Source organism: Mus caroli, unplaced genomic scaffold (genome assembly GCF_978045245.1).
Source record: "Mus caroli unplaced genomic scaffold, Mus_caroli_1 scaffold_3, whole genome shotgun sequence".
Classification (NCBI taxonomy): domain Eukaryota; kingdom Metazoa; phylum Chordata; class Mammalia; order Rodentia; family Muridae; genus Mus; species Mus caroli.
Genome location: NW_028227258.1, coordinates 46797879 through 46813381, shown reverse-complemented (window position 1 = coordinate 46813381; position 15503 = coordinate 46797879). Strand labels below are relative to the sequence as shown.

Sequence of the window (15503 nt, the reverse complement as noted above, 5' to 3'; positions counted from 1 at the left end):
GAGGCGGAATGGAATGAGGAACTGTGGGAGAGGGGACTGTAAGGGTCAACAACTGGAATGTAAATAAATAAAATAATTAAAAATAAAAGTAAACAGAAGGAAGGAGAAAAGAACTCATGAGAGCAGAAGCATGGAAGATCCTAAATGTAAGTACTATGGGGATTAAGGGACATCAATTGATGGCCCAGGTATCGAGGTTTAAAAATGAATATTGGTCTCTCTGTGTCATTATTGGGTAACTAGGAGGGTGAAAAAATGTAGCCACTGTATTTAAATTATAGCTTACATTATATTAAAAAATAACATTAACTGCGAATTATCTAAGCTAAATATGTGTGAAAAGCCATATGAAAGTCCACTACTTTATTAGTTATTCAAATTTTTAAAAATACAGCACAATGAATAAACAGAGTTTGAAGGGAACTGCACAGCTTAATTGGATAATAACAGCCACAAAAAAAAAAGCATCCTAGCATTAAACAAACCTGAGTTCCAGATATGACATAACCCAATTATCCCTTGGTGACTCAGATCGCAAAGAATCCCTAAAACAGTTCAATTGGCCTTGTTTATTAATAAGAGTTAGCTATCAAAATGTTGCTGAAGATAGCATGGTTTAGATACACTGCAGAAAGCAATGAAACCAGGGCTGAGTTGGAAACATGTTGGTTGCTGTCTAGCATCCATATCGCTGAGCTGTGCTTTGCAGTCTGAGGGTGGGAGAGATCAAAGTTACCAAGCATCTTAACATGCTTTGCATACTGTGAGCTGCAGCACTACAGTGTAAGGAGAGATGTGCCTGGAAGTGTCATGGGGTCACATATCTTAGAGAAGAATATACTATCATCAGTTTATTAAGCTAACAAAATTTCCCATGGGTTAGCTCTCCATTTGGTGATTTAAAAACAAAAACAAATGGTTATCTATGAAGTCATAAATGTACAAGTCCTCTTATATATAAATAGCTGTTTTATTTATGAATTCATATTCTCACACACAATTATGTGGGGTGGGCATAAGGGGGGTGATTTTTAACCATATGAATATATATGTGTGTTTGTGTCATTGAGGTTGTTTAAATATATATATATATATATGAAAAAGAGTTAAGAAAGACATTGCAAACTGGTGGAGCAACTGTAGGAACAAGCATGGCAAATGCTCAAACAGCTCTCTAATTGGGCTTAACTGTTGCTCAAGGAGGAAAATCATGCCTGGTATAAGTATTCAACCTAACTACGCAAGTGTCATGGGGTCACATATCTTAGAGAAGAATATACTATCATCAGTTTATTAAGCTAACAAAATTTCTGACTGCATTCTAAATATTTATACTTATTTCCCATAGATAAATAAAACTTTTTCCTTTCATCAAATAAATGTCCCTTTTGGACAAAGAGAAAATTCCCGAAAACTGTACTTGTCAAAAAACATAGCATATGTGATTCTGTGGTGCACAGCTGCAATTGATATATCTACAACACAATATCATCATTTGCTGCATACAGCATTACTGAAGAGGGAGCAGAATGGTTGTTGGACAGAGACTTAGAAGTCTGCCTTGATGTTGTTTCCTAGAAAGGCGAGGAAAGCTGAAACTATGGTAGATTAACAAAATACCTGCCTAAACATGACTCAAACATGTAGAATACTAAAAAACTTGTCAAAATGAATAGGAAGGGGGACCCATCCTTAAACAATAACCATGGGAAACTGAAACATTTTGAGAGCCTGTAAAATAACCTTTCCCATGGGTTAACTCTCCATTTGGTGATTTAAAAACAAAAACAAATGGTTATCTATGAAGTCATAAATGTACAAGTACTCTTATATATAAATAGCTGTTTTATTTATGAATTCATATTCTTACACATAATTATGTGGGGTGGGCATAAGGGGGGTGATTTTTAACCATATGAATATATATGTGTGTTTGTGTCATTGAGGTTGTTTAAATATATATATATATATATATATATATATATATATATATATATATATGTGTGTATATATATATATATATATATATATATATGAAAAAGAGTTAAGAAAGACATTGCAAACTGGTGGAGCAACTGTAGGAACAAGCATGGCAAATGCTCAAAAGCTAAAAATATGTCCACTCTATGTTACTATATGATCAGGTATAAACATTATGTGTTTTATTTCTATTGAACAGTCATAAGATCAGCCATGACATGACCTCACTATACTGCAAAGGATTCTGAAAATGAAAAAGCACTCAAATGCATTAAGAGGAAATAAGAAAAATGTGAGAAATCTTCATCTATTATATATCTGACTGGAGATTGAAATCCAAAGTATTCATGATATATATCAAAATACCCTACTTATTTATTTTATTGAGTTCTTGAGGCAAGGTCTTGGAATTTTGAATATATAATAGGCTGTATACACTCATAGAGATATATCTGCCTCCCACATGATGGAAATTTGGCATGTATGTATATGATATCTGGTCTGACCTCTTGGTATTAGATAAGCAAAAGGGATAAATCCAGGGAAAATTTATTCTCTTTCTCAGCAGTTAATAATTTCCTCGATTACGTAGCAGAAGGGTAGGATCCTGTGATTTTAGCTTCTTCAACCTTAGCATGTCTATTCATGATGTACCTGTTTAAGTCTTAATTATCCAGTGATTTTGAGGTAGCACAGTTGAACTTTCATGTCGTTTCTAGATGACACAATCGCACACCAGACATTCTGGTACTCTGTCTCTTAACTTTCTGCTTCCTACTGTGTGATCTTCCTTAAGCCTGAGGTGCAGGCCCAGTGTTATAGAGGTATCAATTGGAGCTGGACACAGCACAGTTGATCTCTGTTCTTTAACCTGTTGATATTATATATATATACATATATCGGCATCTTTTTGTTAAAAATAAATCTGCTTTGAGAAAAACAGAAAAGCTTCTTTAATGGAAAGTCAGATTTAGACATATTTGTATACAAGGATAACTAGTTATAAACATTTTTGAATTACACTGGGTTAGTAAAATGGCAGTGGCATATTCTCCCCTAAGATTCATAGCCTCAGAGGTCATGGGTGTTTTGCTAAGATTACAGAACCAGATATTTCCCTCTTAGAGAGAAAGCCTCCAGTCCAGTTAGATAGTAGATACATATATGTATAGCATGTTTTAGTTATGTATTTGGGAATATATATATACATATATATTTGTCTATATATATATGTGTGTGTATAGTGTATAAATGTTAGTTAATCATATATATAAACATATACATGAAACATGTATATATATTGTTTAATCATAATGTATGTGTGAGTGATGTGTGTGTGTGTGTAAGAAAAAAATTAAGAAAAATACTAATGTATTGGGCACTTATCTATTGATATAGATAGATATTAATATTTAAGAAAAAGAAACTAAATGTTAACAAATTCAGATAAATTGAAATTATGTATCTTTTCATCATAATACAAGAAAACTTAAATCAAAAAAATTTAAAAAGAAACTATGAGTTCAAGAAGAAGCAAGGGGAGAGTGGAGGAAGGAGATAAAAGAATGAGGAAAATTCTGTATTTATGATTTAATTACAAAAGCATTTATTTGTTTGATCCAGTAATAGCTAAATGATTATAGAGGTAGCTAATACCTTTGTGATTTGAATTTTGACACAATTCTTAGAGGACTTTTAGTTGTGCCCATAAATCTGTGGCATTTAAAATTATAATACTGGGAAACAACATACTATTCTCATATCAAATTGGCACAGTGCCTGCTAAATATTTCTGAATATACTACTGAAGGAGAATTAGAAAATGAGCTGCTAAGAGAAGAGCCACTATTCTTCACCAGTGTTGCCTCAGATGAGTCTTTCAATGTCCAATGGGACATAACCCCTCCAAAAATATGTGGCAAGCAGAAAAAGGACTGGATACATGGGAAATAAAGGTCTAATTGATATGTTTTACTAATCATTGATCAGTGAAGGTTGTGTTTGCAGTGCAAAAAAATAGTATATTTTGCTTTGTATAACATTCAGATATCTGAGACATTCTAATGCTTAGTAGATCTTACGTGTAGTTAGATGATGATGATTCTATGTGAGTTTTGTGATTTTTGCTTATTCACGTTTATTGCTTATGGTTTTTACTACAAGGAAATGAAATCTAAGAATTAAGGGACATACAAAAGCAGATAAAGTACTTTTCAGGGAAGCCTGATGAATTGTTAGATCCCCACAGCTCATGGGAAAAGGCAGAGAGGTTACAGCATGGCACAGGATTGTTTAAATATCCTACATACATTCCAGTACTCAGACAGACACAGCAACACGCACACATGATAATAAAAAAGAAAATAGAAATTAAAACTATTATACGGAGCACATAAAAAAAAGCAGACTCAATTGATGTGCTGTCTACATGTCTTTAATTTGATTCTTACAGTTTTGAGTCAGCATGGATTGCAATAAATGGGTCCTCAGCAGAGTTACTAATGGAAAAGTGAGCTTTGCCATCACTGCCAACATTTACTCTAAGTCCAGTGCAATTGCCATCGACCTTATCTCCAGAAATGACATCACAGTATGTGCCAGCAGGAAGACCAGTCTGTAAAGTGGCTGACAAAGCCCTGGGGGAAAAAAAAAGTTAATATTTAATTGGAATTCAACCCAGTTAAATGCAGAAAGATCCATTATGTATTCTCCACAGAATGGGAAGTCCCTCAACCTTGTGCTATAGAACAGTAAGAACTCAGAGCTCAGTAAAAGAATCAGAGCACCAAGACTGTGTCAGCTGGAGCAAGCAAATTCTCTATCCCCAATGCCGCAGACCCTCTGGGTCCCTGTGTCTGCGTGGAACGGGTCTCTCGACTCAGGTGGGCAAAGTGTGGATGAATGACAAACACACAGGAGAGATCGTGTGGAATCTGAGTGTAATTTTTGAATTGAGCATCAGACTTTTTATGCAGAGGACAATAAGGAAGTTGGGTGACATATTCGAAAGGTACAATTGAGGTAACCGGAATTTATGAAATTCCTAGGCAAATGGATGGACCTGGAGGGCATCATCCTGAGTGAGGTAACACAATCACAAAGGAACTCACACAATATGTACTCACTAATAAGTGGATATGAGCCCAAAACTTAGGATACCCAAGATATATAATACAATCTGCTAAACACATGAAACTCAAGAAGAATGAAGACCAAAGTGGGGTCACTGTACCCCTTCTTAGAATTGGGAACAAAACATCCATGGAAGGAGTTACAGAAACAAAGATTGGAGCTGTGACGAAAGGATGGACCATCTAGACACTGCCATACCCAGGGATCCATCCCATAATCAGCTTCCAAACGCTGACACCATTGCATACACTAGCAAGATTTTGCTGAAAGGACCCTGATATAGCTGTCTTTTGTGAGACTATGCCGGGGCCTAGCAAACACAGAAGTGGATGCTCACAGTCAGCTAGTGGATGGATCACAGAGCTCCCAATGGAGGAGCTGGAGAAAGTACCAAAGGAGCTAAAGGGACCTGCAACCCTATAGGTGGTAAAACATTATGAACTTAACCAGTACCCCGGAGCTCTTGACTCTAGCTGCATATGTATCAAAAGATGGCCTAGTCGGCCATCACTGGAAAGAGAGGCCCATTAGTCTTGCAAACTTTATATGCCTCAGTACAGGGGAACGCCAGGGCCAAAAAAAAAAAAAAAAAAAATGGGAATGGGTGGGTAGGGGAATGGGGGAGAGGGGGGAGGGTATGGGGAACTTTTGGGATAGCATTGGAAATGTAATTGAGGAAAATACGTAATAAAATATATTAAAAAAAAAAAAAAAACAGAGGAATGCAAACACAAAAGGTCTAACAGGAACCACCTGGGATAGAATTCATTGATAACAGCTGGGATCAACAAGGGCTCCACCTAAGATTCACTAATCTTAGAAGCCAGGGTTAAGGGCTTCACACCCTTGTCATAGTTCCTATTTTAGTCTCTTGTATAGTCCACCTTCCCCTTAGGCCATTGTAAATACGTGTGTATGGGTGTAACTCTGCTATAGTTCTAAATATCTATTCTGGTTTCTCCTTTGGTCTGAAACTTCCTTCTTCCTTAGTGATGGTAAATTCCTGTGTAAGGGAGTGACTTAGCTTTTACAATCTTACTGAATTCCAAGCCCTTGATCTTGGTCAAGGACTGTTGGAACACTGGCGGAAGGCTTTAGCCATATCAGAATTCAATTTTAAAAAGCACTTATAATAGGAAAATACTGAAAGAGAGCACGTGGATCCATACACTAGACTAACACGGGAATGGAATGTGGGTAGGGAACACTAGACTCCAGGAGGAGAGTTTCCTTGAAACTCTTTGCCTCATGAGTGACTTTTAAGCCTCTGGGCTTGTCCAGTTGACTCGACTGGAGAGCGTAGCACCCCAAGTCATTATTTTAAATGTCTATTTGTTTCACCGCCTGTAGTGACCAGACACACACAGAGAATTCAGAGAAGCTCAGCACTAAAGTTCTTCTGTGATTGTCTTCATTTCCAGTCTGTCCTCTGCTGGATTAAACTATGATTAACTTTTTAATGGCATTCATTCTTCAAAGGTTCTTAGATCACATGATGCCGCATGAATTTTTCTCAAATAAAACATAATCTAGCATTTCTATTAATACATACACGTTTGTACTAGAAAACGGTTTACATAAAGTAATTCTACTTCTAAAAAATACAAGTTCTCATTCAGAAAAAAAAAGTTATGTACTTCAATTTTTTGTTGTTGCCAATAAAACATGATTTAGATAAAAAAAAAAAGAAAAATATTTACAACCAGAAAGAAAGCTGATTTAGAGTTGAAACAGTTCACTGTCTCCCAAAAAGATTCTCTGAGATACAATGCTTTTTTGATTTGTTTTGTTTGTGAGATGAGACCTCTCTACCCAGCCAGCCATGACTATAGTGAAATTATTTTACAGATCAAGATGGGTTCAAATTCACAGCAATAGAGCTGCTTCTTCCCCCACAGTAACAAGCAACACTACTGGTATCGGATCTTGAATACTACAGAAGAGAGAGTCATAAAGGAAGACTCAGAGAGAAGTACTACTAGTTAAAGAACAAGAATGAAGGTTTTAAAGCCTGAGTAAACAACCAATTGAAGAAACTCATACACCAAATGCAAGTACACAAATGCTTTTAAAATTCGTAAAACATGCATGTACATAATTGAAGACCCGATATAAGCATAATGGATTATGTATAAGTTATAATCAAAGGTAATGGGAAAAGCACTCCAGTACTAGTATGGCACATTTTTAATGATGTTGATATATAGTTACTATTTATATACTTGTAAAATGTGTGATCCAAGCTTGTAAGTATGAATATACGCTACTGTCATTATACATTATGGTTAAAGATCAAGTTCTTGTTGGGCAGGATGTGGGGGATGGGGACATCCTCATGGAGACAGGGGTGGGAAGGAAATATAGGATGTTGAACAGTTGGAGGGTGGGCAGGAGAGGGGTATAAAATCTGGAGTTTAAATAAATAATTTAAAAAAGATTAAATAAAAAACAAAATTCTATTAACCCAAAGGAAAATAAAAAACCAAATACCATTTTTCTTATCAATATTGAATATTTACTTGTGGCTTAAATTCATTGTCCAAAAAATTATCACATATGAAAACTATAAATGAACAGGGAAAGAAAAGAATCATCTTGGAGTATAATATTATACAACCATTCCCCAATCAATATCCACTTACCAGTCATCATTGTTAAAGACAATGAAGCCTCTGTTTCCTCTGCCAAAAGCTACTTGGTTGCTGTTATTATCCCACCAGTTTGCAAAAGGCTGACCATTGACCACATTCCTGAAGGCAACCATGTTCCTAAAAAACACAATATTGCATAAAATGCTGGTACCCTTTAATTCAACAGCTTAAAATAAGAGGTTAAACAACTTCCTTATTAGACAAGATCTGAAGGGAACATTCCCACCTTATTTGACGCCATCTATGTTCACAGACCCAGTCATTGCCACAAGTAGTGTCTGCATTAATGGTCACTTCTTTTGTTACTCCATTGTTATTGGGTGGTCCAATCCAGTCATTCTGATCCTTAATTATTGAAAGAATCAAGTCATTTGAATGCTTGTAGCTCCCTGACTCTTGCAACTACAGAAAACCAAAACCAAGCCTGCCATGCTAATTCTGTCTTTGCAAGTGTCTAATTTTTGTCTAATTTCTTCAGTGTTTTCACAGGCTTTCACTGAAATCTCAACTTCTGTTCAAACTCAGATTTTCTAAAAACATATTAACAACATCAGAAAAATTTTAATCATCCTATTTTCTGCTCAGTATCACACATTAGTGTGACTGAAACAAGTAAATTAGAGTAAGGAAAACTGGAAAATTACAACCTGAGCGATCTACATCAGTATACATTGCATATGTATGCCTCAGTTTATGCATAAAGGAGATAGGTAGTTCTATATAATTAAAGAACATATATAAAAACGTTTTCATGTAATACTTTCTAAGTTAATAATAGTTAATTTATTACTAAACTGTTTGTTAAATGTGCTAAGAAAATATTCTAACTTTATTAAGTTACCCAAGTATAAATGAGCATCTTATAATGGTAAAATATTTATTTTTCTGAGAAAAAAAATCTCATTCTACTCATGAAGCCTCTTCAATAAAAGAATACATTGCAATACAGAACATGGGGACTCTTACCTTGAAAGGAAATGAAAAATATATGTCAGATTTTATAGAGAAGTGATGTTTGCAATTTATATTTGATATGTGTTGTAAGGATACTATCTTCCACTGAGATAGGAAACTTCACATAGCCTTTCAGATATCTGATTGTCTAATTGTTTAGTTCAATTTTTTAATTGTTTAAACTTGCGCACATAACAAACAAAGACATAATGGTTATAATTCAATTCTTCCATGGATTTATTAAGCAAATCACTATTCTGTGATTCTCAAAAGTCATATCTATTATAATTTCTTTGATTATCATTAAACAAGCAGCTTCCTTCTCATTCCACGGGGGGGGGGGGGATATTTTCATATGATGACATTGATCGTACCAAGGGCAGAAAGAATTTGAAATTCCCTTTAGTATTAACAGCCATAATTCAATATCAACTCTAAGAGTCAAGACTTTCTCAGGCATAACTGTTTCTGTATTTTCTCATCACTTCAGCTATGCTTTCATTACCAGGTGCTTCTTCTATGTCCTTTAGACAACTGTAGTGAAGAAGCACTTAATAATGAGCATCATATGCTTTGATGTCACATGAAATTAAAACAGAACCACTTTATTTTTCTATATTGAAAGATGCTTTGGACAACTCCAAGACTTACTTTTCCATTCTGGAAATTTCTATTCCAACGGTAACTTGACATTACTCTTGTGAATCCATAAGGATGAGCCAACATAAATCCGACAGCCATTTTATACATTCTGAAAGGTTCAAAATAGTGTTAAAGCAGAAGTATATAATACTTTACTGTCATTAAATGCACGCCCACCATCAGCAAAGAATGTTGTCCTACCTAGCATCCCAGAATGTCAGGATGGATGATCCTCCAGCACCATGTCCTCGCTGATTGTCATGGTTGTCCACAAACACAAGGGCTCTGTCAGAAGGCACCATACCCCAACCTTCTCCCCAGTTCCTGCATTTGAAAAAAAAAAAAACATATGATTCTTTCACAATGCTTAGCATAAAATTACATATGGCATTCACAATTATCTAAATAAATGACAATTTCATACAAAGTATTACATAAAGAGATGCATATATATATTATATATAATTGTATATATACACATATATACAATTTTCTATGATAACATACATGGGAATTTTATCCAGATTTAGGTTTTACTATATAATCTTTTGTTTTGATTTTATTTTAGATTTTTAAAATTTTATTGTAACATTATGGACTTGAATATTAAGACATCCATGTTATATAATACAGAATGGAAATGAATTTATAACTCTGCTTTTACATTCACTTTTAAATTTCAATTAATTCCCTAATGTAGCATAAATAAATTCCCAAGTGTGGTCACATTATAGGGATCACTTTTAGTATAACTATTCTTAGGATGCTACCATATTTTTAGTAGGCCATAAGCAAACATTCTTAGACTCTAATGGACTTAACACAACCCAACAAAACTCACTAATACTGATACTTTACTGATACTTTAGATTTCATCTGTTATCAGGTGACTAATGTATCAAATGAAAAACATAATTAGTTAAGGATAAATGAACAATAAGCCTAACTAATAATCAATTATTTAAGTTGGAATATTTAAGATATATCTTACTGATGCCAAATGACAACAGATGTATGACAGAACAAATGACAAAATGGTATATATTTACTTTAAATAGGACATCTTCTCTCCATTCCACTTGCGGATAACTGTGCCAAGTTTTGCACCAAACTTGAATTCTGTTACACGGCCATTTCCAAAGTACTCACTACCTTTAATTGCCTCACCACCCAGATCAATGACCTAGGAGAGACATTGGGGTAACTATCATTTAAATCATATTATTGAAAGATAATATTATATAAAATAGTTCTGTTATTTGAATGTTACTCGTGTCTTTCTGTTTACTGACATTCTGATTTTATTCATAAACCATATTTCACAATATTGAAAGAAACCAAATTACAATACAAATTACAAAAGAGTCATTTTTATCCTCTAGGATGACTGTCAGAAGGGAAAATACACTATTCAAATAAGGTAATACTTGCCTTATCAACATTAGAAGTGCTTATAAACTCATTAACTTTCTCAGTATATTAGAGATACAAAAGTGTCATCCTCAGTGCACTTCAAATGAAATTATTCCTTTAAAAAAAAAAGGCTTCATCTATTTGCCTTAAACACCTACAACTCTGAGAGATTGGCTGGAGACAATAAGAATTATGATTTCTGTGTCTTGTAAAATGCTATCTTTGAATATAAAAGATAGATAAATGAAATTAGCTCTGTCTTGAAACATGTTGTGATAAAGAATTAAATGTGCACATTCTGATTAACACCACTTGTATTTTTAATGGCAGAATGAGAAGTCTACATATGACAGAGTTATTAACCTATATTGATAATTACATGCTTAGAAAACTCTGCTGTCAGTTATCTGGTTTACAAAATGACGACATTTAAAGAAAATCCCATGAGACTTTATACCCCATGAAAAGAACTATAGAAAACTGAGGAAAACGGGGTACAGGGAGTCTTCCCAAGGGAAAAGCACAACAATTGGTTGTCCAGTACCAAGTCTACCTTGATACTGTACATATAGAGAGCAATAGAACTGAGCCACTTACTCAGTTGAAGCACTATGAACTACATCAGTTATGTTTAGGAAACATATGTGTATGTGTTATATGTCTGAGTAGATATATACACACATGCACACATATACATACAATAACAGTAAATAAAAAAGTAGGACATGAATGTGAGGGAAAATATGGAAGGGTACATGGAAGTGTTTGGAGGTAGGAAAGTGAAGAAGAAAATATTGTAATTAAAGTATAATATCAAATTTTTAAAAAACTATATATTGTTTTACCTCTTGGAAAATGAAAGGTCTGCTTCCTTGGGAGAACCATTTTGTATTGAGATTATGTAGTTTGTCCAAAACTGCCTTTATGTCTCCAGGCCACATATGCTTAGCAGCATCAAGTCTGAACCCTGCTACACCAATGTCAATGAGATGGTTCATATAGTCAGCCACCTTGGTACGAACATAATCTTTCTCAAGTGCAAGATCCAGAAGGCCAGACAGACGACAATTTCTGACCTGTTGAAAAAAATGATTGATTTATAAAATGTCATTTCTGTCTGAGAATTTATTTCCTCATTCACCCATTTACACATTTATCAATAGCAAATTTTATATGGGTTTTGATTGGAACATGGAATGCACTGATTTTCTAATGTGGACTCAGACTCTAAAATTTCTTGTAACTATAGAGACTATCAGAGATTAAAATAGGTGAGCATTTTAGTTGGTTCATTCTCATTTCTGATCTCCTCTCTCTCTCTCTCTCTCTCTCTCTCTCTCTCTCTCTCTCTCTCTCTCTCTCTCTCTCTCCCTCCCTCCCTCTTTCCCTCTCTCTCTCTCTCTCTCTCTCTCTCTCTCTCTCTCTCTCTCTCTCTCTCTCTCTCCCTCTCTCTCTCCCTCTCTCTCTCTCCATGTCTCTTTCTCCATTTCTTTTTTATTCCCTCTTTTATCTTTATTTTACAGATGTCAAAACATTGGAAAAAAAGTTGCTTATATTAAGTACGCTCCTACAAAATTGAGACTGTAAATCAGTATTTGTAGATTGGGTCTATATATGATCCACTTTTCAAATATTTCCAATTTATCATATTTATATAATTGATAAAACTAAGGTTTTATTTTTTTTTCAGACAAATGTTCTCAAGAGCACTCCTGCCTTTATCATTGAGTTTGATATATCCTTACAAAATATTGCAACAAAAATACAGGACATTTTTTCTTTCTCTTTTTTCATTTCAGCATTCTATCTTAGTAATGTTTCCCCCCCCCCATGGAATATAAATGAAATGTCCAATGGCTTTTCATAAATTTCTGTGCATATGTAGAAACATATACCGTTCTTTATTTCCATGACTGTTTCTCTCATTACCTGATAAGCATCATTGTAGTTACTAATTTCTCCATTACATTTATTATCGTTAAAGTCCCAAGCAGAGTATGGAACTGCTGGGAATTCCCTGTTATTTGGATTGAGGTAACTTCCACAGGTACTGCTTGTTCCTGCAGGATTGCCTGAGCCACACATGTGGTTAATGACAGCATCCACATAAATACGGACCTAACAAAGAAAAGTGCATATTTCAGTTGGACTCAAAAATCTATAGTTTCACAACAAAGTTCCAAAACATTTCATCTGCTGCTTTGTAGATTCACTTTAGAAAAGTGAATTTACAAACAGGGTAATGGATACAGAAAATGTGATACATTTACACAATGGATTACCTCGCAGCTATTAAAAATTAATTTATGAAATTCTTAGACAAATAGATGGATCTGGAGGATATCTCTCTGAGTGAGGTAACCCAATCACAAAAGAACACACATGATATGCACTCACTGATAAATGGATATTAGCCCAGAAGCTCAGAATACCCAAGATACAATTTGCAAAACATATGAAACTCAAGAGGAAGGAAGACCAAAGTGTGGATACTTCCATCCCTCTGAGAAGGGAGAGCAAAATACCCATGGAAGGAGTTACAGAGACAAAGTGTGGAGCAGAGACTGAAGGAATGACCATGCAGAGACTGCCCCACCTGGGGATTCATCCCATAAACCACTACCACCAGACACTATTGTGGATGCCAACAAGAGCTTGCTTACAGGAACCTGATATAGCTGAGAGGCACTGCTAGTGCCTGACAAATACAGAAGTGGATGCTCACAGTCATTCATTGGACAGAGCACAGGGTCCCCAATGAAGGAGCTAGAGAAAGTATCCAAGGAGTTGAAGGGGTTTGCATCCCCATAGGAGGAACAACAATATGAACTAACCAATATCTCCAGAGCTCCCTGGGACTAAACCACCAACCAAAGAAAACACGTGGTGAGACTCATGACTCTAGCTGCATATGTAGCAGAGGATGGCCTAGCTGGTCATCAATGGGAGGAGAGACCCTTGGTCCTGTGAAGGTTCTATGCCACAGTATAGGGGACTGCCAGGGCCAGGAAGCAGGAGTGTGTGGGTTGGTGAGTGGGGAAGGGGTGAAGGGATAGGAGGTTTTCTATGGAGAAACTAGAAAGGGGATAACATTTAAAAAGTAAATAAAAATATCTAATAAAATACAAAATAAAATAAAGATAAGTGAGTCAAGAGAGAAAGGAAACAACTGTAAAATAAGATCAACTATAAAAAAATTTAAAAAAAGATCAACTATAGTCAGATTATGTGAAAAAGAATATAGCGCTCTTATACAAAGAGAAACAGATACTACCAGAACAATAAAAAAATTGTTTTTGAAGATAAAGTATATGGTATATATTCGAGAGACTGTGATGTTTGACATTTTATAGGGTTACAAGGAGAAAAATCTTTGCTTAATCTACATACTACTTGGCTAAAGACCAGAGGGAAGGTACATGTTCCTTTATTATAGAACAAAACAGATATTTACCACCTAAAATAATGATAAAGAAGAAAACCGAGGAATTGTTGTTAGAAAGAGAAATCCCATCAACATGACTTAATCCCCATGTATGAATCAATGCCCATGGAAATACTGTAGGATGTTTTAATAGTTATCAAATTTAAAAGTTAACATTTACATTATGAGTACTATTCTTTCATATAGTCACATGTATGTATTCAAGAATTTCAAAAAATGACAGTAAGATAGAACTGTATTTTCAATAACTCATAAAATAGAAAGTAAAATTTTAAATTTAAAATCTGCTTAAACTAAAGAACTAGACACAAAAGAGAAATATTTTAATATATAATAAAGAATGTGTCCTCACTTACACCAACATTGTTGCACCTTGTCACCATGTCTCTGAATTCATCTTCATTTCCAGACCTTGTGCAAATTTTGTAGCTGATTGGTTGGTATCTTTCCCACCAAGGCCTTGATGGGTTATGAATTACAATATTTTCATTGGGTGGAGAGACCTACAAATAAAACAGTTACAATTAGCACCAGATGATGACTTATGTTGCATACCTAAATCTTGTAGAAACCTATCAATAATCTGACATTATTTCTCAATCTATAAACACTCACTTCTGTTGATTAACAATCACCAGAAATTATGGAAAAAACTTTGCAGAGATACTCCTGATATTTTATAATAATATAAAGGTGCTACAACTACCAATCTTTTTTCTTTCTCAGCAAAGTTATGTGTGAAATGAGGTTTCACACATAACACTCAAGTCACTAGTTTTGATTAGAATTTTGTGTTAGCACAGTAAGTTCTGCAATTATTTTGTGAATTAATCTTACCTGCACCCCTCCAAATCCCTTAGGAGCTAAGTATCGCTCACATTCCTTGGCAATATCAACCCAGCGCCACTCGAACAGGTGGACAATAGCAGTCCTCCCATCTGAAGTATGTGGGTCATATTGAGCCCAGCAGAACCCAATGAGGGAAAGCAGCAGAACGAACTTCATTTTGCTTTGAAGTTGTCAGTGTTCTCTGTAGCACCCATTTATATCCTGACAAAGGTACATTTTATCAAGTCAATATTTATGAATAATATTTAGAGAATAAACTCTTTCTTCATAATCTAAAAGATTTGCTGTGAGGATGTGAACAGGTGATGGACTTTTAGAAACTCTCACGTAAAATAAACTGAAATCCCTCTGAGGCCATGTAATGTTTGACTACTATAGATCTTACTTCTGAGGCCATCATACAATATAAGAAAATTAATTTTGGAGGTAAATGTATC

General features: G+C 34.9%; 1 protein-coding gene across 3 annotated transcripts; it reads right to left on the bottom strand.

Annotated features, from left to right (window-relative positions):
- Positions 1 to 4426: 4426 nt before the first annotated feature.
- On the bottom strand, positions 4427 to 15243 carry LOC110291309 (pancreatic alpha-amylase 2a5). 3 transcript variants are annotated; one of them, XM_021158385.1, is made up of 10 exons: positions 15055 to 15243; positions 14574 to 14720; positions 12702 to 12890; positions 11618 to 11848; positions 10409 to 10542; positions 9561 to 9683; positions 9369 to 9468; positions 7990 to 8108; positions 7755 to 7880; positions 4427 to 4616 (listed from the first exon to the last, which is right to left on the bottom strand). In XM_021158385.1, exons 1-10 carry the CDS (start codon positions 15220 to 15222, stop codon positions 4427 to 4429), a joined length of 1527 nt encoding a protein of 508 aa, XP_021014044.1. In that variant the 5' UTR covers positions 15223 to 15243. The 3 variants fall into 3 exon arrangements, with proteins under 3 accessions (XP_021014044.1, XP_021014042.1, XP_021014043.1); XM_021158383.2 differs by having other exon boundaries at positions 11783 to 11848; positions 15055 to 15222; XM_021158384.2 differs by lacking the exon at positions 11618 to 11848 and having other exon boundaries at positions 15055 to 15222.
- Positions 15244 to 15503: the final 260 nt, after the last annotated feature.